This window comes from Artemia franciscana, chromosome 18 (assembly GCF_032884065.1).
Source record: "Artemia franciscana chromosome 18, ASM3288406v1, whole genome shotgun sequence".
NCBI lineage: Eukaryota > Metazoa > Arthropoda > Branchiopoda > Anostraca > Artemiidae > Artemia > Artemia franciscana.
The window spans coordinates 5,898,479-5,926,250 of NC_088880.1; the positions used below are offsets into that span (position 1 = coordinate 5,898,479).

The 27,772-nt window shown below is 34.6% G+C and overlaps 2 protein-coding genes across 2 annotated transcripts; one reads left to right on the plus strand and one right to left on the minus strand.

Annotated features, from left to right (window-relative positions):
* The first annotated feature begins 488 nt into the window (after positions 1–488).
* On the plus strand, positions 489–2,613 carry LOC136038534 (amphoterin-induced protein 1-like). Its single transcript, XM_065721644.1, has one exon. The coding sequence runs from the start codon at positions 534–536 to the stop codon at positions 2,559–2,561; it is 2,028 nt and encodes a 675-aa protein (XP_065577716.1). The 5' UTR covers positions 489–533; the 3' UTR covers positions 2,562–2,613.
* LOC136038535 (RING-box protein 1A-like) lies at positions 2,547–25,823 on the minus strand. The gene is made up of 5 exons (XM_065721645.1): positions 25,652–25,823; positions 19,634–19,661; positions 13,451–13,572; positions 6,750–6,835; positions 2,547–2,652 (listed from the first exon to the last, which is right to left on the minus strand). The coding sequence occupies exons 1-5, from the start codon at positions 25,751–25,753 to the stop codon at positions 2,640–2,642; spliced, it is 351 nt and encodes a 116-aa protein (XP_065577717.1). The 5' UTR covers positions 25,754–25,823; the 3' UTR covers positions 2,547–2,639.
* Between the last annotated feature and the right edge of the window lie 1,949 nt (positions 25,824–27,772).

A 27,772-nucleotide genomic window follows, 5' to 3' on the forward strand; every position in this document is an offset into this window, starting at 1 on the left:
TTCATTGGGAAAAACGAAAAAAAATCCCCTCCCGTAAATTTTAAAAATGCATTTTGCTCTCACCCTCTTCCCCAATATTCTTGTTAATTAGCAACTCTGTTAGAAAACCACGAATTTTAGAAATAATTAGACCTAATATAGATCCAGGGGGCAAAAATAACTTTATTTTGATATCCTTGCTACTTTAATGAAATTAATACCTACGACTCCGAATAATTCAATTCCTACAACCATAAGCTAAACTAAAATTTTGAGCTAACAATTGGATTTTTTTTTTATTATATACACTGATGAACTTGCTAGTTCTTTTATCCACGCACGTATCATACTCAAGAATTCAATTTCTACACTTTTCGAGTAAATTCGTCTATTCGTTAGTAATTTGTATATAATCGAATTAGAAAGTCTTATCTATTTACTGGGATAAACTTGCAATTTCTGTTACCCTTACATAGTTAATTGGATTTTGGCAGACAAACATAAGGCTTCTTAAATTCATGACAGAAATTTAGTTTCTTACGCGAAGTGATACAATGAAGTACATTTTATTTATAACGAAGTTTTTTATATTTATAAGAAGTGGTGTTAGTTGCAACTGGGGTTGCTCATGTACAAAGGGCCTCAAGGGTGGAGTTAACGTTAAGTGCATTAATGCTGGATTTATTTCATTCCCCGATGAATTACCTAGCTTAACAATGACATTAGATTTAAGTGGCAACCCTTTAGCAAATTTGGAGCCATACACATTTCACCTCCGAAACCTATCAAATGTTGAGACAATTACTTTAAGAAGGTGTAGTATAAGAAATATTGACACACATGCTTTTAGTGGACTACCCCGGTTGTACGAAATAAATTTAAGTCACAATTTATTGGCCTCAATACCTTCAAATGTATTTGATACAACTCCGCAGTTACGTGAATTAATTTTGTCAGGAAATCCAATGTTAATAGTAGAGAATAACGCCTTCGCGGCTGTATCACAGCTAATTAGATTGGAATTAAGCGAGGCACAGATCAAATACATTGGCCCAAGAGGATTTTATGGACTTGAATTGGTTGAATGGATAAAATTAGATGGGAATTTATTAGAAGGTATTCACGCCAGTACACTATCTAGTCTACGAAGCTTACGCAGAATGGAGCTGCACCACAACCCTTGGCAGTGCACATGCGCAATACGAGCTATAAAAACTTTTGTGGAAATAAATAAAATCTTTACACCAGTCCCTAGCCAGTGCTTTACACCGTCTAGGCTAAAAGGACGCTATTGGCAAAGAACACCTATAGAAGAACTGGCATGCGAGCCTGTTGTGTCATTAATATCTCCTTCGAAAGAAGTGTTTATGGGTGAAAATATAAAATTAGAATGTCAAGCGGAGGCTAACCCACCAGCTTCTATTATTTGGATGCATAATGGGGTAGAGATATTAATCAACCCCAGGAGGAGGATGTACTCAGTTGAAGGAGAGACAGAGCCACCAATTATTTACAAAAAAGAAGCAAAGAAGATGAAAAAAGGTGGAAAGAATAAGAGAGAAATTAATAACATGAGTCGTATGTCGATATTTGAAGCCGGCACTAATGAAAAAACAAGTGAACTGTTCATAAAAAAGGTAACATTTCAAGATCTTGGGACTTATTCGTGCTATGCAGTTAATCGAGGGGGGAAAGCCTCAGCAAATGTTACGATTACAATAGACTCACGTGATAGCATTTTGAATTATTCTGCCTTTAGAGGTATGAGTGGTCTTATATTACTTTGCATAGCTGTTTTATTACTACTTTCTTTGATATCCTGTGGAATCTGTTCAGTGAGAGAAAGTAAAAAAATAAATCATGAGCAAAAGGAGGAGGCTGAAGCACCCCAACCTGCAACCAAACAATTCATTTTTATTGATGAAAGTGAAAAAGTGACCACCACTATATTAAGTCCATCTCAGAAGTCATCTGAAAACAAAGAAAGTGACGAGATCAAAACTGAGTCGGAGGAGAAGCCGACAGCTTTCGAATCGACTCTGAGAGAAATGCGGGCATCATTGACTGAGAGTGATCATAGAAGTATACCCTTAAAACTAGGCGTCTTAAAAAGACGCACAAGCAACGCGTCAGAGTTCAGTGAAGCGTCCATCCTCTCAAAGACAAGTATAGACTCTTTAATTACTGAGGAATACCGTAAACGGGGTGTCGATCGATATCGATTAGTGACCCGCCGCGGTAGTGAAGATATTTACATGCCAGACCGCGCTCGTGGCTTACGATTTAAAGAAGATTATTCATCCGATAATTGCGAAAAAATTAAATATCTTTATCCCGATGTTATAGAGAACACAAGGTTTCGACCTGTTAAGAAAACATATGAACCTCAGTCCAACTTTGAGAAGAAATATAAGAAAACGACAGTGAACGATTTTTCAGGAATTAAATATAACACTGCAGAGCCAGACTTGGAAAACTTCCAAGAATGGTTAGAGTCAATGCAATTGGATGCACTTCAATGTGGCGGCCCTTCAGAAAAATTCTCCCTAAAGAAAGAAATTGTGGACTTGTATGACACTTAATATATTTTATTTTTAGAAGACTTACAATAAAAAAAGAAGCATCGGAACAAAAGTAGGCATTATTCTTCGTCTAATGTATTAGTGACCATACCTAAAAGTAAAAAACAGCAAGTTAAAAGTAGATTTGTTTACAAAAAAGAATTAAAGAAGATGAAAAACCGTGAAAAGAATAAGAGAAAAAATATTAACATGAGTCCTATATCAATTTTTGAATCCGGCACTAATGAAAAAGTGCCAAGCTCATCCAGCCAAAAGTCTCATTTACTTTCAAGGACCTATAACTATGGTAACATAACGCATAACTAGGGCTATATACAACTATATAACTGTGGCATCACGCATATAGTTAGGGCTATATAACTATGGCACAGCACGTATGACTAGGGCTATAAATAACTATATAACTATGGCTTCCCGCTTATAATTAAAGCTGTATAACTATGGCATCACACATATAATTAAGGCTATATAACTATGGCGTCACGAACATAACTAGGGTTATATACAACTATATAACTATGGCATCACGCATATAATTAAGGCTATTTAACTATGGCATCACGCATATAATTAAGGCTATATAACTATGGCATCACACATATAATTAAGGCTATATTACTATGGCATTACACATATAATTAAGGCTATACAACTATGGCGTCACGAACATAACTAGGGAATATAATTAAGGCTATATAACTATGGCATCACGCATATAATTAAGGCTATGGCGTCACGAACATAACTAGGGTTATATACATAACTATGGCATCAGGTATATAATTAAGGCTACATAACTATGGCATAACGCATATAATTAAGGCTATATAACCACGGCATCACGAACACAGCTAGTTATATGTGCTACGGCATAGCACATACAACTAGGGCTATAAATAACTATATAACTATGGTACAATACAATTCTTTCTGTAAAACTATTTTAGAAGATAAGCTATTACTAAGAATACTTTTAACGGGCATTTTCATAGGACATACTGATTAATTATCAACTATATTTACTTTATTCAACATATGAGAAAGCCAAGGGCTTGTCGCTCTATAAGTTTATATAACTGATAGTATCGGAACAACAATCAGTTTATGAGAACCTCATATATCTTGATATTTTATCAAGAATGACAAGTTCTGATGGTAAAGCATTAGAATACCCTCGTTGGGATTCCGGTTTCGATCCCTACATTAGTCTTTTTTACAATATATTTTTTTTCCGGACGAAAAAATTCACTTTTGGACCAGCAAATCGATATTAGACTATTTTACACGTACGATTGGACAAACATTCGACAGCTCGTTCGGAGTGATCGCTGATGAGAATTTCCAAAGTTAAAGTTTTGTTAAGGCAGTTCTGTTTAGTCTCATAAGTTGGGGATCGAGCTTAAACTTTCAAGGGCAGTGTATGACGGGATGGAGGAAGGACAGGGTGACTTCGATTTTGTATTAGGGGGCAATGTTCTTTCAATCCTTACATAAGAGTTTACACTACGTTTTTTTATGCTTGGTGTTAGTTTTTTTACCATTATTATTATAGTATGCTGTAGTCTAGCCTACGGGTTAACATAAAGAAAGAAAAAGCCATAATGAAGACAGGGCTTTATAAATCAACTACTGACTAGCAGATACTAGAAGGCTACTGTAACAAAAGATAGCTTTTTAAGAGTTCATTTAAATGCTCATTTTTATACCTAATTACTTTTTATAAATTTGAATTGATAGCATATTCCCATAAAATGCACTTTCGGTTGTTTCTCCTATTTTTTTCAAATGAGAAAAACAGAAATAAGCCTGCCTAACCTAAAGAAAGGAAACTCAAAAATAGAGTTTTTAAAGGCCAAAAGAAAACACTGAAGAAACGCAGAAAGCGAATATTTCGAGAGAACAACCGCCTCTCTTCTTCAGCGCGAATAAAATAATATAACAAAGGAAAATATCGAAGAAAAAAGAGGCGGTAGATACTAAAGACCAGTCCGAGAAGTAAAAAACTTGATCAAGGGGGTGTTCAACTCCATACACTGCCTTCTCCTTATTTGCCTATTAGCACTGGATTAGACAATGGAGGGTAGAGCACATCTTCGATTGTGATTTAGGTTAATCTTAAGCCAGGGTTTATACCCAATTTATGTTACTGGATGATGACATGTTTAATAAACATAATTAAATATAACAGTCCAGGGGTGCAGTAGTGGCAAAAACGTCATTGCATATGACAAAAAAATTAACAATGAAAAAAAAAGATAATTAAGAAAAAGACAAAACCAAGCATCTCAAAACGCATTCACATCATACCAAATATAAATTTATTTTAATTTTTGTAAGATTTTATCAACAATGAATGACAGAAAAAAAAAATTGTGAAATTATAAATAGAAAACAATTTTTAAGAAGAAAAAGTAAGAACTGCAGGGAGCATTAGCACATAAATAATGACTAGCAAATCTTGCTCTTAATTCTCTATTAACGTCTCCACCATATTTGGCTACTCGGCTACTCGTCACACTATATTTGGCTACTCGGCTACTCGTCACACTAGATTTGGCTACTCGGCTACACGTCACACTAGGTTTGGCTATTCGGCTACTCGTCACACTAGATTTGGCTACTCGGCTACTCGTCACACTATATTTGGCTACTCGGCTACTCGTCACACTAGATTTGGCTACTCGGCTACACGTCACACTACATTTGGCTACTCGACTACTCATCACACTATATCTGGTTACTCGGCTACTCGTCATACTATATCTGGGAACTCATCACAGCAACCTTAAATGCCCTGAGATTCCACTTTGCTTGGATCGTTTTGTTGTCCTAATCATAGACAAACGTATTTTCTTCATATTTTCTATAAAATCGTAGCAAAACACAGTAAAAGGTCCTATTAACAGCTATTTTTTTTTAACTTATTTCCCTGATTGAGAATATTCACAGCTTCTAACTTATTTCCCTGATTCAGAATATTCACATGTTCCTAAGAAAAGCAAAAAAAACGTAAGTGCTTTTGCTAGCCTAATTTCTATGTCTTCTCTACTCAGGTAACCTAGCAAAAACAATTAGGCCGATAACAATTTGGTTCTGCTGTATCTAAATGCCTCAAACACCATAATATTTGACCTTACTACTACTACTACTACTAATAACTCACTGCAGCACCAAGCCGCCTGAGGCCAACACCGCTACTCACGCTCCTCCTCCAACCTAATCTATTTAAGGCCTCCCTCTTTACACCCTCCCAGGAAGTTCCCATTTCATTTAAATCTTTATTTATGACATCCTCCCAACCCAGACGAGGACGACCTGTTTTCCGTGTAGCCCCAGACGGGTCTATGTTCACACAGTTGTTCCCAAGTTAAACAAAAATACTTCGTGCTATTGCAAACTTATTTTCTACGTCCTGCTTGGCCCAAGCACTATAGCAACACCAATCGGGTTGTAACTAGGTTAGGTTAGGGCTGTAACGGGCTGTAACTTAGGTTAGGGCTGTAACTAATCTAGCTTCAAGAAACACATAAAACATACCAAGATGTAACCTTAGGCAGCTTTCACACTACGTAAACAATTTTCTATGCTATGTGCTTAGCTGCATCACGTTAAGTGTAACTTTTCGTACTAAATTCAGCCCCGTAAGAATACATAAAGTAGCAGAGGGTCTTATATGATTAGCCTATAGTGTGAAAAGTATACGTTGTACTGGACAAGCAGCTAATTTTTGTGATCCTATGCATTCCGAAGTTGAGCAAACACCTTTAGGCCCGACATTTTCTATGTCGGGCCTGCTCAAGTGATCCAATAGCAATAATCATTTCGTCAATGCCAATTCGGTTTCACCAAATGTCAGATATCTTGTTTCAGCTTAGTTGGATCTTACTGCTCAACTTCAGTTTCTTAAGTTGAGGGAAAGTTAAATTAAGTTCGTAAGTTGAGTGCTTTTGTCTCTACCTTCCATGGCTCCATAACCTCGATCCTTAATTATAACACTGCCCAGGTAATGAAATCTACTTCCTAATTATCATTATAAATACAAATTAGCTTTGATATAGCCCCCTACTCTAAAACATTTTGTTATCTTTACATTGATATTGAGCCATAGCTATGTACTTTGCTCATCATAGCTGTCATAAACATGATTACCTCCTTTATACTTGAAAGTGGTTTTGCAAAGGAACTTACTTTTGGAACTCCCACTCACGATTATCTAAAGGACAAACTTGACGTGTTTTCAACCATCTTGATATACAATGAAAGTGAAAAGCATGCTGAAAAGAAAAATAATATAATTCAATATATACCAAACAAAATCAATATAGTTCAATAACACCAACCAAAAGTAATATAACAAAATAACAGACCATAAACACCAATTCACAGTAAAACTACTCTTGAAACAAGATTCGTAATTATCACTAAGCCAAAGAGATTTGTAAAGACGGATTGTTGAATAGAAAACTGTGTAGCAGCAAAATTTACAGATACGCGTATCCAGGATTTTTCTTCGGGGTTGTGGAGGAGGGGGTGGAGGGGTAGAGGGGAGGTTATAAAGAGGCTTTACAAAGCACATCAATTTCTTTATATGCATTTTTATTACTTTTTTACAAGTCAAACGAAAATTTCAGGGGGGGGTACCCAATAACCCTTCCCCTGGACAAGACCCAAGAGCCAGGAAAACCCTCATCGAAAATCGTGCTTTCCAGATTTCCAACAAAACTGTCCTGAATTACTGTCGAGTTAACAGTCTAGATTTTGAATCACACAGTCTAGTTAATGCAAATAAATTATCTGTTAATATGTCAAAAACCAAGTACATGATTTTCACTCGTACTGGCCAGTCACTACCTGAACTTAGTAGACTACCCATTGAAGAATATACTTATTTAGAGCGTGTATCTACTATGAGATGGAAGGATTGTTGGAATATTACGGCATTTGAAATTTATTCTACCTTTTCTTGTAATGAGATCAATACATTTTATAGTCCCCACCCCTCCAAACCTCATTTTGCCCGTAATGCATCTGATAGAAATTTTGAAATGGCCATTTGCTGTCATAGAAAATTCGGAAAAGGCTCGTTCGATTGGAAATTCAAAAGGCTAGTGCACTTTTTATTAGTCAAAAGTGATTGAAGGGCGACAAGTCCCCCCCACGCCCATCATTTCCCAAAACACACGTCATCAAATTTTTGAGATAGCCATTTCGTTCAGTGTAGTTGAAAGGTCTGGAAATTATGTCTTTGACAACCCCCATACCTTCTCAAGACCAGACCTACTTTACTGAAAAAATGGCTGTGAATTGTCAGTTTAGTATGCATATACTGATATATATTCCTTAAAGTTTTAATAATTTTTAATTTATTAAAGTTAAAAAAGTTAAAACATTTTAAATGTATTTTGTTTATTTGGATCATACAATAAATAACCAAGTCAAAACCATCAAAATGAACATGAGTAGAGCTAAGAAACCCCCTACCTTCTCAAGACCAGAACACAATTTGCACTTTACTGAAAATAAAACATATTTAAAATGTTTGTACTTTGTTTTTACTTGTTTAAAATATTTTTACTAGATATATCAAGGGGGGTTAATATACCCCCTTGCAAGTCCTCCCCCTTGCACTCCAATTACAGAGCGAGTATCTTGTGCCCTTTTTAAGAATAACAACATATTGAAGGCAAGCACCCCTTATCTCAAGCCCATTCATTTTCTAAGCGCATCCACTAAAAATTTTGAGAGAGCCATTTTGTTCAGCATAGTAGAACGGTCCAGCAACTATGTCTTTAGGGATATTAGGCACGTCAACCCGCACAATTATGCAACTGACCCATTATACTTCAAAACTAAATATTGCTCTAAAAATAAATCAAAAGAGCCTCTGGGGGTATTAAGTTGAAACTTTTGGGGATACTTCTATTACTACTTCTATTCTTACACTTCAAATTAATAAAAAGAGTATAAGTACATCCAGGTTGTCAAAGAACATAGATAGAAACTTTTGGGATTGATGTTAAGTTTCATTTTTGAGGTCGACTTCAGAAGCTATAAATAAAATTCAAAAATATTGTTTGTGTCAGGATTAAAATTTTTGGAAAAGTTTATCCAAAATTCAAAAAGCAACCCATACTATGGATTCTTATAGAAGAAAACTGAAAAGATATATAAAGTATTTTTCAATGAAAAAGACAATGTCAATGAAAAAAACAATGTCAAAACAAACAGAAGTTAAATTTAAAAAAAAACTTTCACAAGACAATTTTTCAAAGAAAAGTAAAGAGCTCCATTAAGCCACGAATGATTAAAAATAAAGTCAAATAATCTTCCAAGCGTAAAACCACCACAAACCACTATCAATAAATAAATGAAATTCAAAACGAACAGACATTACAATAAATAGCCGAATAAATTTGCGGTTTACTGAAAACAAAATACGCTTGAAATGTTTTCTTACTTTCATAAATGAAAAATTATCAAAACCTTAATGAAGAAATGTCAGTATATGTCAATTTAACTGACAATCCACGGTCATTTGTTTGTTTCGTTTTTGTTTGTTTTGTTTTTTTCAGTAAAGTGCAAATTGTGTTCTGGTCTTGAGAAGCCATAGAGGTTATCAGCCCTACTCATGGTAATTTTTGCTCGTTTTTTGAGTTTTACTTGGCTATTTATTGTAATTTATGCTCGTTTTAAGTTTCGTTTATTTATTGATAGTGATTTGTGGTAGTTTTATGCTTGGAAGATTTTTTACTTTATTTTTGCTCATTCTTGGCTTAATGGAGCTCTTTACTTCTCTTTGAAAAACGTGTCCTGTGGAAAGTTTTTTAAATTAATAATACGTTAACATCAAGGATTTTCTATGTATAAGAGGATGAACTGAAGCACATTGAGCTTTGAAGCACAAAAAGTAAATTATTAATTGCAACAGGCTTCAAATAAGTGCTTTCAAACGCAACTCAACTGGAACTCAATTCCAACGCAAACGCAACTCAACTCCAACTGGATCTTGAAATGTCCAATTTGTCAATCTGGTCTTATAGACGAAAACTATCTTAAGATTTTGGTGTCTTATCTGTGATTACAGTTGTTGCCGTACTTCGGAAGTTTTATCAATATCTAAGTTTTATTTATTTGTTTTGTCTTTTTATCCTTTTTTTCTATTTTGTTTGAGTTGTTCTTTGTCTTATTATTTAGATGATAAGTTTTTTTTCTCTCTTTTTTCGTTGATAAAGGCTCCCGGATTTGGAGACAAAATATTCGGAGTTTTTTTATTTGTTAATTTATGTTTTGTTGCTGCTTTTGTTTTTAGTATGTTTTAGTACCCCTGTCACTGCTTTGTTTAAATTAAACCCATTTTTTCTCTCTTAAACTCTCTTTTGGAATGCAGGTTATAACACTATCAATGACCACTGTCACTGTTGATACCAAGTATATAACTTTAATTACCATCAAAGGCAACTGTCACAGTTAATACAAAGTATATGACTCTAATGACTATCAATCACCACTGTCACTGTCACTACCAAGTATATAGCTTTAATGACCATCAACAACCACTGTCACTACTAATACCAAGTATGTAACTTTAATGACCATCAAAGACCGCTGTCACTGTTAATACCAAGTATATGACTTTAATGACCATCAATGACCAATGTCATGGTTACTACCAAGTATATAACTTTAATGACCATCAAAGGCAACTGTCACAGTTAATACAAAGTATATGACTTTAATGACTATCAATCACCACTGTCACTGTCACTACCAAGTATATAGCTTTAATGACCATCAACAACCACTGTCACTACTAATACCAAGTATGTAACTGTAATGACCATCAAAGACCGCTGTCACTGTTAATACCAAGTATATGACTTTAATGATCATCAATGACCACTGTCACTGTTGATACCAAGTATATAACTTTAATGACCATCAAAGGCAACTGTCACAGTTAATACAAAGTATATGACTTTAATGACTATCAATCACCACTGTCACTGTCACTACCAAGTATATAGCTTTAATGACCATCAACAACCACTGTCACTACTAATACCAAGTATGTAACTTTAATGACCATCAAAGACCGCTGTCACTGTTAATACCAAGTATATCACTTTAATGACCATCAATGACCACTGTCACTACTAATACCAAGTATATAACTTTAATGACCATCAAAGGCAACTGTCACAGTTAATACAAAGTATATGACTTTAATGACTATCAATCACCACTGTCACTGTCACTACCAAGTATATAACTTTAATGACCATCAACAACCACTGTCACTACTAATACCAAGTATGTAACTTTAATGACCATCAAAGACCGCTGTCACTGTTAATACCAAGTATATGACTTTAATGACCATCAATGACCAATGTCATGGTTACTACCATGTATATAAATTTAATGACCATCAAAGGCAACTGTCACAGTTAATACAAAGTATATGACTTTAATGACTATCAATCACCACTGTCACTGTCAATACCAAGTATATCACTTTAATGACCATCAATGACCACTGTCACTACTAATACCAAGTATGTAACTTTAATGACCATCAAAGACCGCTGTCACTGTTAATACCAAGTATATGACTTTAATGACCATCAATGACCAATGTCACGGTTACTACCAAGTATATAAATTTAATGACCATCAAAGGCAACTGTCACTGTTAATACCAAGTATATAACTTTAATGACCATCAACAACCATTGTAACTATTAATACCAAGCATATAACTTTAATGACCATCAAAGACCGCTCTCACTGCTAATACCAAGTATGTGACTTTAATGACCATCAATGACTACTGTCACTGTTACTGCCAAGCATACAACTTTAATGACCATCAACAACCACTGTCACTATTAATACCAAAAATATGACTTTAATTACCATCAATGACCACTGTCATTGTCAATACCAAGCATATAACTTTAATGACCATCAACAACCACCGTCACTATTAATACTAATTATATGACTTCAATTATCATCAATGACCACTGTCACTGTCACTACCAAGTATATAACTTTAATGACCATCAACAACCATTGTCACTATTAATACCAAATATATGACTTTAATTACCATCAATGACCACTGTCATTGTCTATACTAAATAAATAACTTTAATGACTGTGTTTCAAATTCGGTACTCTTCTTCTGGCATCATTATTCAGGAGTCAGGATTAATAACTCACATCAATCTTTAGGATTCCATCTAGTAAACGGAAAGGGATACATTATCTCTTGCCAATGACAAACTTCTACAGTTAAAAAGTACATGTTTTTGATGTTTTTTTTTTCACCTGTCACGTTTGTCAGAGGCGAGCTTACGACATACAAAGCACGGACTGACACTGTCAAGGACTCCATCTCCCATTAGAAACCTCTTTTGACATTCTTTTTTCACCTGTCATGTTTTCAGAGGTGATGTTACGAGATATGAGACACGGACACAAGTCAAGGACCTCAAGGACACTGTCAAAGACTCCATCTTACATTAGAAACCTCTTTCGACATTCTTTTTCCACCTGTCATGTTTTCAGAGGTGAGCTTACGAAATATGAGACACGGACACAAGTCAAGGACCTCAAGGACACTGTCAAGGACTCCATCTCACATTAGAAACCTCTTTCGACATTCTTTTTCCACCTGTCATGTTTTCATAGGTGAGCTTACGAGATATGAGACACGGACACAAGTCAAGGACCTCAAGGACACTGTCAAGGACTCCATCTCACATTAGAAACCTCTTTCGACATTCTTTTTCCACCTGTCATGTTTTCAGAGGTGAGCTTACGACATATGAGACACGGACTAATGTCAACGACCTCGAAGACACTGTCAAGGACTCCATGCATTAGAAACCTCTTTTGACATTCTTTTTTCACCTGTCATATTTTAAGAAGTGAGCTTATGACATACAAGACACGTTTATACAAGGTTTTCTTGGATTATACTACCCCAAGTGACAAAAATAAATTGAGGAACTCTCTTTTCGGCTCCTTGCTCCCTGTTGTTAAGATGTTACCTTAATTAATGCCTTCCTCATGAATACCTTTTATTGGATAGTCCTAATTTATAGCTTGTCTGGGTTGACAGCAGATTAGTCTAAAATTTCACCGATTAATTGACATTCAAGATAGGAGTAAATAAATTACTGAATTGATGTCAATAATTAGAGAGTAAAGGGACCACCAACATTGTTTCGTGATTGATATTTGGTTTTGCCTAGATAGCTACCTGGACATAAGGAAACATGTTAAGAAAACCATTCTTACTTCATAATATGTAGAATAATAATAGTTAACATATTTTGCATGAAGCTACCCTAACAGACATTTAATTGACATTCATGTTAAATGTCAAATTAAATGACTGGCGTTTCATTTAACAAAAACGGCCAGACGCAGTGCCATCTACAAACAAATTTCGTAGATAGCATTTATTTCGTTACGACTTTCAAAACTGAAAAGATACTTTTGAACAGTTGTTTTTTTCAGAAATTTGACAAAAAATAAAAGTGTAAGACATCCTGCATATTTTGAAGTAAGAATTGCTTTTTGAACATGTTTCCTTATGTCCAGGTAGCTATCTAGGCTTACACCAATATTTTCTATTCTATGGTTTACCATAGATACTTGGTAAACCATTGGATAGGTTTTACAATTGTTACCAAGATATCTTGGTAAACCATTTCTGGGTATATACATCCTACAAGGGATCATCCTACAAATGAGGATTAGCTGTTCAAACCTTTTACTGCTAATGCTTCATCATCTGTAGGAAATTATGCAGCTAAAGAGAGATAGAAAGAGAAAGAAAATAGAGGGAGAAAGAGAAATAGCCCTCAAAAACTCACATTACAGACACCCCAAGCTACAGTGCATTCTTCACTAGTGGCCGAAGCTTGATTAGCCTGGCATTCTATACAAAGATCCATGATGTGATTTCGACAGATGGCGCAGTTGTCAACAACAATATCTACAAAAACAGTTAACAATGAAGCATAAACTAACAAATAATTTTAAAACAACTTTAGTCCTAGGATCCTCTTGATTCTAAAATACTAAATGCATAAATACATAAAAATACTAAAATACATGGCCTTAGGAATCTCATTGTTGATTAATTGGGAGGAGGCTCTCTTTCTAGAGGCTTCAGCATACGTCATCTCTGGACTAAAATCATCCTAACAACTTCTATACTTATAAAATTTCTCACTTGACTTCTTGTTCATGGGGGAAGGGAGATTGATTGATTTAGGTGGAGTGAAAATACAGATTTTGATATTTATATTAATAGTGTTATCTTCAAATTTTTTACGCTTTGAAACCAGATTCCTAACAGATGCTTGACAAATCAGATTATGTCAAAGATAATACTTACATATTTTATATACCCATTCAGATTAATAAATAACTGAACTATATTAACCAAAACTCAACACAATAGACACACATATGTTGTAGAAAAAAAAAATTGTAGAGATACTTTGTACACCAAAGAAAAAGAACATTTCACAAAGAAAAGAGTTTTACAGTTATATTATCAATATGTTCTTAGAATCCTGACAATGTTAGAATGTTTTTACGGGTGCTGACAATCATTCAAATATTTACAATTGAATTTTTTTTAATCAGTTTATACGTTTTTATCACAAAAAAACGTGTTTTCAATAAATTTCAATTCTCCACTTTTTCCAATAAAAAAAACTTCCATATAGTAGTTCAACCCTTCAAACCTCGAATTGTACGACCAGATTAAAACTTTTCGTAACTCCTAGGCTACTGGAATATGTGAAACACCAATAGATGAGACACGTGGGCAGGCGATATAAGGGGGGGGGGTGCGCCACATACTCCAAAAATCCTACTTTTCTTGGATTTCTTTGCAATGCTTATTCAAATTATCAAACTGTTGTTGTTTATTATTACTGACCAATTCTCAAACAGTGCCTGCAATAGATAGAGCATATTTTAATCTAAATATCTACAAAAGCAAAACGAAGGACCTCAAATTGAGGTTCCTTATCCCCAGGAGCGCAGTTCAGGAGGCGCCCCTCCCAAAGTTCCAAGGTGTCACTGCAGGGCACGAACACCTTTGAATTGATTTTATGTTTTCAGCTCACGTGTCAACATTCGTTGGCACACTGGACGATATTGTTCACACATTCTTCATATCCCCCTTCCCCCAAAAAAACTCAAAAACCCACGCTGCGCCCCTAAGAGAGCCGATCAAATGAAACTTTTTGACTGGATCTTTTTGAAATTGATTAGGTTTCAAAAAGGCAAGGTTATTTGTCTCTCCAGGTGTTTCCCTTTCTGACATTTCTCTGACTCTGGAATTGATTTTGTATTGTGTGCATAATTAAATTATGCAAATATCCAGCAATGATGACCTGATTTGCAACCAAGATCAGTGACGTAAGTAGAAAGTGCAGACCATCCTAAGTGGCACTTTCCAGGGGGTGTTATACAGAGAAGAGAATAAAAATAGAGTATAATATTCACGAAACTAAATTATTATGTAAGAATTATTCACGAAACCAATTATAAAATTATTTCATGCAAATATCCAGCAATGAGGACATTCTTATTACCCTGATACACAACCAAGACCAGTGACGTAAGTAGAAAATACAGACCACCCCAGGCGGCGCTTTCCAGGTGGTACCATGCAGAGAAGAGAATAAAAAGCAAGTATCATATTCACGAAACTAAATCTATACAGTTGATTTAACGTCATTTTATTATTGTATATATATATATATATATATATATATATATATATATATATATATATATATATATATATATATATATATATATAGAATTTTCTGAATCATAGTTGTGGCTTATTAATAAACAAAACACAATGAATCATATTAGTGGTTTATGAAAATGCATCACAGATGAAAATTAATTAAATAGGACCCACTTTTTACTGAAGAATCATAGAAAAGTTGTCTCTGGTTAAAAGTTGGTAATTACTTGGCTTAAAAATAATAATAATAATTAATTTTTAACCTAAATTTATATACAAAGATGACACTTATGGAGGAAAAAAAGAGAAGAAAATACACTGCATAAGTGAAAACTTAAAAAAGTTAAAAGAGCAGAGTAAATAAAGTAAATAAAAAACATTCAAGACACAGAAAAACCAGAAAATGAGACTATTTACGAAAAAAAGTAGCTAAGATGGTTGAACAGCCCAAAGCTTAAGACTGAAAAAAACAAAAAATAAAAACAACTTATGACTGAAAAAACCTGATAAGGCGGTGGTGTGGAGAAATAGGGATACAAGCAAAATTTAAAAGTTTTCTGTGTAGAATTTCCAATTTTACTGTAATATCAGGAACAAGAAATTTGTTAGTAAGACGCCGTTTTTTGTTTTGTCCAAGAAGGAAGAAACAACAAAAATTTAAAAAGTCTAAAATAACTAATCCAGATTCTTTTTAATTATTTTCTCTTAAGAAGAGGAAAAATTCCAGAAGCAAAAGAATTGAATGGTCACAGGAACTTGAGTAGAACTTGGCCACTGCAGGTTTATTATACTTGCATCTATTGGCAACAATATTAGCATATCCTAGTTGAATTTTCTTATTAATATCTGGGACTGTGTGCTGGCGCAAGACTGTTAGTAATAGAAATACTAAGCCATTGAAGAGAATCTACAAAAGGATAGTAAAGCCACTACAACAAAGGGGAGAATTAGAATTTTCTTTAAAAGAAAGAAATTTCCATTTATCTATGTTAAGATAAAGGTTATAATCCAAAAAAAAGAATGGCAACATGAGAAACAATATTAGATAGATCAGCTTTAGTGCAGCAGCTTATAAGAAGCAGGTCATTAGCATAGGCAAAAAATAATACATCAGACAAACCAGAGATATAGGTAGCCTAGCCAATATCTTTGCCAGAACTCCTGAAATATATATTTTAAATAGGGTTGGAGATGAAACTCCGTCTTGACTTGGACCTTTTCCCAATTTAATAATAGTAGCTGGTGCTGATTTAAACCAAAGAAAAAAATTAGAACAACAGTAACAAAGAAGCATTATAATCGAAAAATGACCACCACAACCATGAAAAGTAGAAAAAAAGCTGACTATGACATACACTATTAAAAGCTTTTGATAGATCTAAAGCACAAATATAGACAGAGGCGCCATTTGGGGGGGGGGGGGTCAGGGGGTTGCCCACCCCAGATTTTCCAGGGGGGCACAAGTTTCCACCACAAAGGGCCGTTTGCCGGCCATAATAATCCATTATGCCCAACATAGTTCATTCTGTCCAATTGATTTGAAATTACTCCACGCCTATTAACCAAAGAGCGTAATTACTTGATGACCCTTGGGGTAATTATGCTATTGATCATTGTAAACTTTGAAAGTAGGTTAGATACATAATAAAATTCTCGAGTTCTGTCAAATGCCCATTTCCTAGATGATTACGCGACACGAAGTGATTCGGGGGGAGGCCCAAGCTGGAGTTCATGCCCACCCCAAGATTTGGTCCAAATGACGCCCCTGAATATAGATACTCTTTCCCTTAGAAGTTTTCAAGAAGCAAAGAAGATAACCTGTGACTGTGTCACATGCTCGTTATGAGTTTGTTTTGTGCCCTCATTTGTTAAGTTGTTTAATGCCGGGTCAACTTTTTAATCTGGATTATTGTTGTTAATTGTATATATTATAAGTTTGTGTATGTTAATCTTGACTTGTTGACTGATTTTCGTGTGTTTATGACAACAAAAACTAATAATTGGCTCTGTCTGTTGCATGTTTTTTAAATAAAGTGAATTTGAAATTTGAATTAATACATAATGCACATGCTGACAACCTACTCTGGACTGAAATCCAAACTGGCTCTCTCAAGCCTCTATAGATACTCTATATACTCTATAGAGATACTCTACAGATACTCTCTAAAGCACAAAGATAGATGCTCTTTCCCCATAGAAGTTTTCAAGAAGCAAGGAAGATAATACACAATGTACATGCTGACAACCTACTCTGGACTGAAATCCAAACTGGTTCTCTCAAGCCTCTATAGATACTCTATATACTCTATAGAGATACTCTACAGATACTCTCTAGAGCACAAAGATAGATACTCTTTCCCCATAGAAGTTTTCAAGAAGCAAGGAAGATAATACACAATGTACATGCTGACAACCTACTCTGGACTGAAATCCAAACTGGTTCTCTCAAGCCTCTATAGATACTCTATATACTCTATAGAGATACTCTACAGATACTCTCTAGAGCACAAAGATAGATACTCTTTCCCCATAGAAGTTTTCAAGAAGCAAGGAAGATAATACACAATGTACATGCTGAAAACCTACTCTGGATCCAGACTGGCTCTCTCGAGCCTATTGCTAGTGACAAAAGGTTCACAAGAAGTTTTGTTACTATTGCATCTTTATACTAGCTTTGAAATACTATTTGAATTTTCTTTACTCTTAAAGTTCCAATTTTATATTTCCCACCCAATTCGTATTGTCTTCCAAGTTCTTAGTAAAATATTTTTGTAGGTTAATAATTATGTTTGTGAAAGCCTGGTGACAAAAGGTTCACAAGAAGTTTTGTTTTATTGCATCTTAATACTAGCTTTGAAATACTATTTTAATTTTCTCTACTCTTAAAGTTCCCATTTTTATATTTCCCACCTTAAAACATTTTTGTAGGTTAATAATTCTGTTTGTGAAAGCCTAGTGACAAAAGGTTCACAAGAAGTTTTGTTTCTATTTCATCTTTATACAGGTTTTGAAATACTATTTGAATTTGTTTTTACTCTTAGAGTTCCCATTTTTATATTTCATACCCAATTCATATTGTCTTCCAAGTTCTTTGTAAAGCATTTCTGTAGGTTAACAATTCTGTTTGTGATAGCTAAAAGCATACCTCATACACTAATGAAATATTAAACTGGTTAACAAGTGATTATTCTTCTGTTTTGTAGCAAAGTCCAGCCAATTGTGCTACTTCTTTCTGTTATAGTCATTTCATCTTATTTTGTAGAATTTGTTATGAAGAGAGTTTCCTCCTTGATAATTTTGCGAATTCAGGGGGGGGGGGCATTTTTTTCATTTTTGTTTTTTATTGTTAATAAAATATCAGAAAACCCAAAGAAAATCTCCTTCCTAAATCCATGTTGTCCCTTTGGTTTTTTGGTGTAATTCAAGGAAATAATTCTGTTAGTGAAAGCTAACAATGCTGATAATGCTAACTGGCACAAAAATTTCTAAGCATTTTACTCAACTCCTGAAAAAATTGTTTAATACTAAAAGATAGAGTTAGACTCTTTAAACTTGAAAACACCTTGAATATAGTCTATACTAGCCTATTTAACAATAAAGTCCTTAAAACAGCATCTTCTGGACTATGAAATGATTCATGACCAATAGTGAGTCTCATAAAAAGGAACTAGTAAATAAACAGATATACAAAATTGCATCTGGGTATTTCATTGTCATTTATTGTTCAGTAAAAACAGTTAGATTTGAACTTACAACTAATAAATTAGACCACATAGAAAAACTTCAATCTTTCTAAATCCTCCTCAATTAGAAACAATCTATTCTCTATAAGAGAATTAAACAAATTTTGCTGTAAAAGGCTGAAGAGAAACAGTTTACAAGTAAAACAGGCAATATTTATTCAATTTTACACCAGCTGTCAAGCTAAGATTTTGTTATAGAGTAATGCTCTTTTTTCTTTTTTTTATGCTGATTTATTTAAATTTGAATGATTGTCTTGGTCTGATCAAAGGGTTTCAGTCTATTGGTGGAATTGCTCCCTATATAGGTTTAAGCTCATACAATCTCATTGAATATGCAGCTAACTGGCTCAGCCAAACAAATTTTCTTAATTGAGTAACCATGGTTTACAAATTTAAATTAAATTGCCACAAATATTGTACATTATCTTTTCTGTGAAAAATTTAGCTTGATATTGACATGTCTAGGCTCTTAAGTGTCTATCTGGCCCTTTTGTCTCTCAATTAAAAATTAAATAAAACAAAAATAGATCACTTACCCCAAGCCCATAATGCAACAGCACTCCACTGAAAAATTTAATAAAAATATATTTATATATACAAGACAATTGAATGATAAACACTTTCAAGGGAAAAAAAATATATATATATATATATTGTATATAAAATTACTACAGCACCAAGCTGTCTGGGGCCAAAACATACAAAGCTTCATTTGTTTCGCCATTCTAAAGTACTATTACAATAAATTAGTCCAATCCCTAAGCATTGGAGTTTTTGATAAAATGTCAAGTTTTACTAGAAGTACTTTGACTGACTGATTTAAAGGATTCCAAACAGTAACTGAGCCTTTAATTTTTCTTTACTGACTATAAAAGAAATTTCTTCTTTATCTGATTCTTAATACTGGCAAGCATGGTTTGAAGCTGGGTATTGTTTGCAGAGTCCTGAATATGTATTCATGGTCATTCATCTTCCAGAACCTCCTGCAAGATAAAAAAAAAATGCACCTCCCATTCCTTGGAGAAAGCTTATATCTGTCTGAAAGGGTGCTTCTTAAGGTACACTTCTTTCACATTGTTTCTTAAACAACAATGCCTTGGAGGCTCATGATCAATATCCTTCTTACTTTATATTGGGTTTGATTTTTTTTTTAATGAAATAAAAATGATGAGGTACACTTATCAAAAGAAGGCCAGAAGTAACAGAAATCACTATCAGGTAAAAGGTAAAGAATAAAGCATTAGATTTTACAGTTCCTACTGGAAGTGCTGATCTATGTTTCTTGGCCCTTCAGCCAGGAAGTACAATGGGGGTTGGGAGCCAACCATCCTGTTCTTTCCCTCACCCTTCCTGTTTACCTTCCCCAGATTTCTCCAGGCATGCGTTTAGAGCTGATTCGACTCTGGCTGAGCTTAGAGAGTCATGCCACTGACCACCATCCCAAACTAAATAATTGGTTACACTAGGATTTGAACCCTCATCCTCTCAGACAAAGGATCCTGAATCCAGCACACAAATTCACTTGGCCAGGACAGCTCTAACATCACTATCAGGGAATAAACATAACTCAAAACAAACACAAAATATTATAAACAGGAGTAGGACTAGTACCCCATAAGCCAGCATAAGGCCAAAGCATGATTCAAGTTTTACTGGAAACTTTAATATATTAAGTAGTGTGTTTTATTCTGTTGGATGATTTTCCCCCAACTGTGAAAGGCAATCCAAACAGAGGACAGAGCATCAGAAGATTGGCACATGTGCTCGATGGACTAGATTGATCTGTATGTAAATGTTTTTCTTATTTGTTGTAATATCAACAAGAAAAAGAGAAAGAAAATCATCATATCAATCAAGATTACAGAACAGAACTACTTAAACTAGACTGATTGTTTAATATACAATGATATTGTTCTTATAAACCTTGGGCATTTTGGACTTGTAAACATTATCAACAAAAAAAAAATTTACAAGACATTTTACTTTCAGTAGAGCAAAAATGATACTTTGCACTTCAGATGGTCTATGGGGCAAATGCCCTACTCCTTTTTATGGTAACTTATGATTGTCTGAAGGTCGATTTGAATATTTGCTGTAATTTCTGTTTATTATAGGTTTTATTTATTCAGTGACCTAATTTTGTTTTAAATTTGAATTATGATGTGACTTTATTCCTGGTCATCTTTGAAAAAATGAAGCTCTTTACATGTCTTTGAAAGCTTGTTTTATTGGAGGAAGCTTTTTAAATAGTTTCTTTTTGTTTTAATTGACATTGTTTTTTTGTTATTGGTTACTAACAGGAATATCTTTACTGTTTAGGCTTTTGCATATGAACTAATATAGTGGCTTACTATTTGTATTTCAGACAAAACTTGCAACAAATTTTAATAGTAGTTTTGTTCTTGAGTCAAAATCAAAATCAACCTTTTCTTTCTGTCCAACATTCCCTTGGAGTTTGAGCTGGGTCCCTTAAGCTGTTAATTTATGCCCTTATCTGTGCCTGAGATATTGCAGATACACCCTTCTGACAATCTAGATGCACATTCTCTTCTAGAATCTTTGAAAGTTTACACTATATATCCTTAGCTATTCCTGAGACATTGCAGATATACCCTTTTGACAACCTGTATGCACATAGTAAGTTTTGATTTAGCCCATCATCCCCCTCAACCCTAAATTGCAGCTTGGAGTAGTATAAGGATTTTCCATACTTGTGATGCTCCACTGATGAAACAAATTTGTTTGGTGTAGGTTGTTGATCTAGACTCTTGTGGAGGACTCTGTAGCTTCCCAATTGTAAAGAAACTCCAGGCAGAGCCATTCCTTATCAAGGTGGGACATGAACATGTTGGTTGAAGTTGCAGATACTGTTTCCTCAGACAGTTGATGACTCTTTGGCTGAAGAAATGACTTCTATGTCTACTTGCAGAATGCTGCATGGGGAGCATCACTGAATGTCCTCTAGCGCCAGAATACAAGGGCTGTGCAAAGAGACCAGGAAGGGTATTTTTTGGTTAAAATCATATCACCCCTTTTTCTTTGGTATGTCAGTGTTGGCAGCTTCAAACAATGTAGTCTTTCTTCATATGGAAATTTATTCATGCTGCTAACCATCTTAGTGGCACAACACTGGACATCCTCAAGCAACTTCTTATCTTTTTTGAAAAACAGGGGCTGCCAATGACATTCCAACCTCCAGATGTGGTTGTACAAGCACCTTATATAACTTCATAAAAACTCTTGGGTGTTGGCTGGAGATGGTTCTTTTTATGATACTGAGGGATTTATTTGCAGAAGATGAAACAGACTTAGCATGGCTGCTAAACTTTAATTGATGATCAACAATAACCCTAAGATCTCTTTCATAAGAAACAGCAGAGAGCAAGTTGTCTTGAAGGAAATACTTATGATGCTTGTTCTGTTTGCCAAAATGGATGACATGGCATTTGCCAACATTAAAAGCAAGGAGCCATATGTTAGCCCATCTTCCTAGACTGTCAAGATCTGTTTGAATTGATTGTTGGTCAGAGGGAGTAGCTGCTTTTCCAATTAGTTTTGAGTTATCAGCATAAAGGGTAATAAGATTTGAAAGAAGGGTTGTTGACATAAAAGTTGAAAAGTGTTGGCCCAAGAATAGTGCCCTGGGGCACACCACTTAATAGAGTTGTGGGAGAAGAGAAATGAGTGGTTCCTTGTGAATCAAAAATTCGACAATCTGTGATCTTTCAGAGAGGAAGCCCATAATCCACTGTACAACCCCTTCATTGACACCTGTAGCCTTCAGTTTGATTATGAGGAATTCATGACAAACCTTGTTGAATGCTTTGGACAGATCAAGAAGAATCATGTTAACAGGAAGACCCTTATCAAGCAATGGAGTCACTAATTCATATGTTTGGATGAGGTTAGTGTGCACAGATCTACTAGATCTGAATCCATAATATGATGTGGAGAGGATGTTATTGACCTCAAGATGTTCAATTAGAGCTTTGTTAACAAATCTCTCAAGCACCTTAACAACTGCAGAAGTGATGCTTATAGGATGGTAATTTTCTGCAGAGTCTCTTTACCCTTTTTTTTGGATTGGGGTTATATAAGATATTTTTCAATAATGCAGTAGTTTCCCATTTTGAAGAGATAACCAGAGCAACATGCACAGGGGGTTACTGAGAGCTCAGTCCTTAAGAAGATGCAGATGAACAATGTCTGGTCCCTTTAAATTATGTACATCAAGCTTCCCAAGGCTATTGAAAACCATTACTTCACTTACTGACTGATCAGGCATAGGAAAAAGCACATCCTACAATAGAGGATCTGTGAGGAGGTACCTGAGTTTTGGGTGAAGACAGAGACAAATTGTGTATTTAGAAGGTCAGCCTTATCTATTGGAGATGAGTGCAATATACCATGGTCAACAAGGTCAGGAATAGTATGATGATTTGGGTTTCTAGCAGAGACATGGCTCCAGAAAGACTTTGGGTTTGACTTGATGTCAGAAGCTAATTTTTCCTTGTAAGCAGATTTCAGTTTTTGACAGAATGTGTTACATGATTCTAATGCTGCCTTGTAAATTGACAGAGTTTCCTGGTTCCTCTTCTTTATGTACTGTTGCCAATCTCTAGATTTCTGACTAATCAGCTTCTTAACTTCCAGGAAAATATCAACTTTATATCCTTACCTTTCCCTAAGTTAAAGAAGAAATGCCCTTTTAACCCCCTGGATGTCTATACAATTGTTCAAAGGTTGACCTTAATATATGCTATACTTTACCCCCACCCCCCTGATGTGCAAATATATAGCCCAAATTTGTTTCTAAGCTATTATAGATTTTTTATACCCCATATTTAGGTCATTTTTAAGAGGTCAAAAAGTGCTTAAATCTGAATTTGCAGTAGAAGTGATTATTATATTTGGGTAAAATTCTAGTTAATTGACTTCTTGCTATCTCAGAAAGAGTTTAGGTTAGGAAAATGAAACTTTCAGGGATGGGTCTACAGGCTAAAGTATGTCCTTGGAAGGAGTTTAAAGTACCCACCTTTGCTCCTTCTCCCTCTACAGGGCCCTGAAATTTGCCTACATGACAGGTCTATACCTATTGAAATTTTGACAAAACAACATTTTACCTTAATTTTCAGTTACTAGTTGCTTTTTCTCTGCCTTTAGTTCTGAAAATGTAATTCCTGTTATTTGAGTAGAATTTTGAGCCATATCAATGTGTTCTTTTCAAAATTTAGGAAATATATTTGCATATCTTTAAAACCTTATAAAATGGAATTGAGCAAAGTTATGAAGCTGTAAACAATTTTGTTGTACTTCATTCAAGCAGAAGATCTATTTTTCACTTTTATAACACACATATTTGTAAAGGTCAGGACCCTCTAGGGAGAAGGAGTGGAGGTAAGTACTTCATTATACCTTTCTGGGACATACTTTAGCCTGTAGACCCATCCCTGAAAGTTATATAAAATGAAATTGAGCAAAGTTATGAAGCAGAAAACAATTTTGTTTTACTTCAATTAAGCAGAAGATCTATTTTGCAAGATTTCACTTTTGTAACACACATATTTTTAAAGGTCATCAAATGTCAGGGCCCTCTAGAGGGAGAAGGATTAGAGATAGTTGCTTCATAATACCTTCCCAGGACATATTTTAATCTGTAAATTCATCCCTGGAAGTTTTATTTTCCTAACCTAAACCCTTTCTGAGATAGCAAGAAGTCAATCAACTAGAATTTTACCTATATTTGTAAACAGCATTTAAAAAGGCATCAAGTGGTATATTTACTTTATATGAAAGCAAGTAATACTGTTTGCACCAATTTTACCAAAAAATGAATAGCTTTTGTTTGTGGTCTTCTTAGCCATAGCTGTTCAAAAGGGAGGAACCAGGGTAACTCCTTTAAGCATAATGGCTGGGAGGTTTCCCACTTAAATCAAACATTTCACTTTGATTTGGCTTTGTTTTTTCTTATAGTTGAATCAGATTTAGATTTAATAGGTTATTATATTTTTCTTACAGGCTATTCAGTACTTGAGTCACTGTAATCAATTCCCTTGGGAACCACCAAATTTATGAATGGTTCTATTCCTATGATTCTCTATTTTATGACTATTCTATGAATCTTTACCACTGATGAAAACAAACTTCAACTTCCTAGCACCTGATTGGATTTTGAGGGTTTTTTTTAGCCTAAAATTTAAATAAACAAATGTAGCAAACCAAATCAGAAGCCAATTTGAACATCATGAGGAGTTTTGAGAGGCAACAAGAAATTCGAATCCGAATTGCTTTTTGAAGAATGTCTCAACCTGTAAACCTGGAAGACAGTTGGTTGCATGACTTGGAGAGAATGACTGTGTAGACTAATAATGACCCTTACGAAATTGTCAGTGCTGTAAATACACTATCTATATAAGTATTTAATCAACCTGATAATACCTCTCTTTCAGACCCCTATACAATAATAGCCCCTATAACAGTCAGTAAGATAGGATATATATATATATATATATACAATTGTCAAAAATTGGTTGACAAATTAAAGTTTTGCCTACTTTTTTAACTTCAAATCGTTTCTTTTCCTTATTGGCTATTGTCCCTTGATGCTCTTCGGCCTCAGCCTCGTCAACTTCCATGTGTGGTCCATCATCTGCCATTTCCAAATATAGGCCTAATTCTTAATTATTTGATAAATTAATTCTTCGCTAAAAGTATTGAGTAAAACTTAGTAAATGATGATAATAGATGGCGTACCAGCTTGAGATCATAGATGCAATAATAGAGCTGCGGTTCAATTAGTATCTCAAGAGTGCGTGTTGACCATAGACTTTGGTTGAATATAGTAGACTTATAGTTGACTTTAAGTATTTTAAACTTCATAAGTCATAGATAATCTTAATTCATTTATGCTTGTAAATTGATTGGTAGCGCCAACTAGTCGTATAAATTGATTAGTATCGATTTGGTAGCATAACATTTGCTTAAGGATTAACACAATTTCTCTTGCGCTTAATTTCCTTTATATAGCAATAAGTGACTAAAGCGATGGAATGAATTTGAAAACTGTATTGTGGAAGATTAGTTAGGATAAACTTAAAAATGAGGTGATTAGACGAATCAAAAAGCATAGCTGGGATAGTGTTCCCTTTTTTCATAAATAGAGCGAATTTCCTTCGGGTGGTTACTTCGTTGACTTCAAACTTAACAATTTTTATTTGTAGAATTGTAAGAAAAACCAATTCTACAAGTGTATACTCTTATATTATTCTGGTTAAACTTTTTTATTCTGGTTACTATAACCACGAGTCGCATTTTGTTTACAATTCGTTGCCACATTACTGTTTAATGTATATAAGCTAAAAAACAACCTAATAATTCCAAATAAAACTTCGATAAGAAAGGCTTTAAGACACTTGCTTACTCTTTTTTGGAAAATCCTTGACATCAATCAACTTAGTGCGTTTATTATCTTTCATTACAACAAAAATATTTTTCCACAATAATAGTATTAGAACAATTTTATTAGAAATAAACATTTCTTAATCGATAGCACATCATAAGTGAAGCTTGCGAGTCTGTGCTAAATTCAAGGGAAAAAAAGGAGAATATGGAGAATGAGAGAATGTGGAGAATGAGACCATATACCGAAACCAAACAACCATTAAAAACATAAACAGTACATTACCTTGCGTGACCACATGACAACAAAAAATAACAGACAAAAGATTACATAAATATTACAAATGAATAGCCTATGGAAAATTTTTTTATTTAATCTGTTTCAAAAGTATACCTACCGAGCAACTCCACACGTAAATCAGACTTAAACTGGCCAAAGCTACCTATTTCCTTAATATCTATATTTAGTTTGTTCCAAAGTTTTGAAGCTCTGTAACTGAGTGAAAAAGAAGACCTACTTGAAACTAATCGAGGAACCTCAGTATTTACTCGTATCCGAGTAACGTGGTGGTGAACATCAGACTTCTCACAAAATATTCCTTTAAAACAATCAGGAAGGCTCTTACTGTAATACTTATATATAAAAACCAACGTATAAAAATCACGTAGTCCAGCAGATGCAGGCATTATATTTAGCTCTCTATACACAGACCTCATAGACTCCTGGTTCCCAACACCACAAAAAACTCGGATAGCATTATTCTGGATCACACGGATTGGAGGAACTATCGAAGGGAAAGCACTAAGCCAAATCGATGAGCAATACAAAATGTAGGGGTGAATCAGGGAAAAGTATAACAATTGTAGAACATTTGAGGGGTTTAATTTGCCCATGATGCCTAAGTTACGTCACAATATTTCCGAAGCTGACGTCACATGATCTTTAAATGACAGGGTTTCATCAACATTGATTCCGAGGTATTTGGTAAGTCTTGTTCGTTTAATAATTCCCCTCTCTGAAATCATTTCCGTAAACCAAGGGTAAACATTCGGAGATCGAGAGAAAATAAAAAAAAATTGATAGGTGGTTTATTTTAAGCCATCTACATATCTTGCTCATTGCTGCATTTGTTGTTGACATGAGCAGTTGTTCCGTAGGGGCAACACACACCAAGGTAGTATCATCGGCAAATAAGGGCATAGTAACCTGGGTCTTACTCGGCCCGTTGTCAACAAAGTCTTCAATTCTGGGCAGAGCTTTCACAACATGCGGCAGA

What these genes read in the sequence shown, in the direction of transcription:
- LOC136038534 (XM_065721644.1), top strand. Translation starts at nt 534, where the DNA reads ATGAAGTACATTTTATTTATAACGAAGTTTTTTATATTTATAAGAAGT.
- LOC136038535 (XM_065721645.1), bottom strand. Translation starts at nt 25,753, where the DNA reads ATGGCAGATGATGGACCACACATGGAAGTTGACGAGGCTGAGGCCGAA. An exon ending in AACGATTTGAAGTTAAAAAA is followed by an intron (nt 19,662 to 25,651) that starts GTAGGCAAAACT and finishes TAAATTTTTCAG; the next exon opens with TGGAGTGCTGTTGCATTATG. An exon ending in TAGCTTGGGGTGTCTGTAAT is followed by an intron (nt 6,836 to 13,450) that starts GTGAGTTTTTGA and finishes TTTTCTTTTCAG; the next exon opens with CATGCTTTTCACTTTCATTG.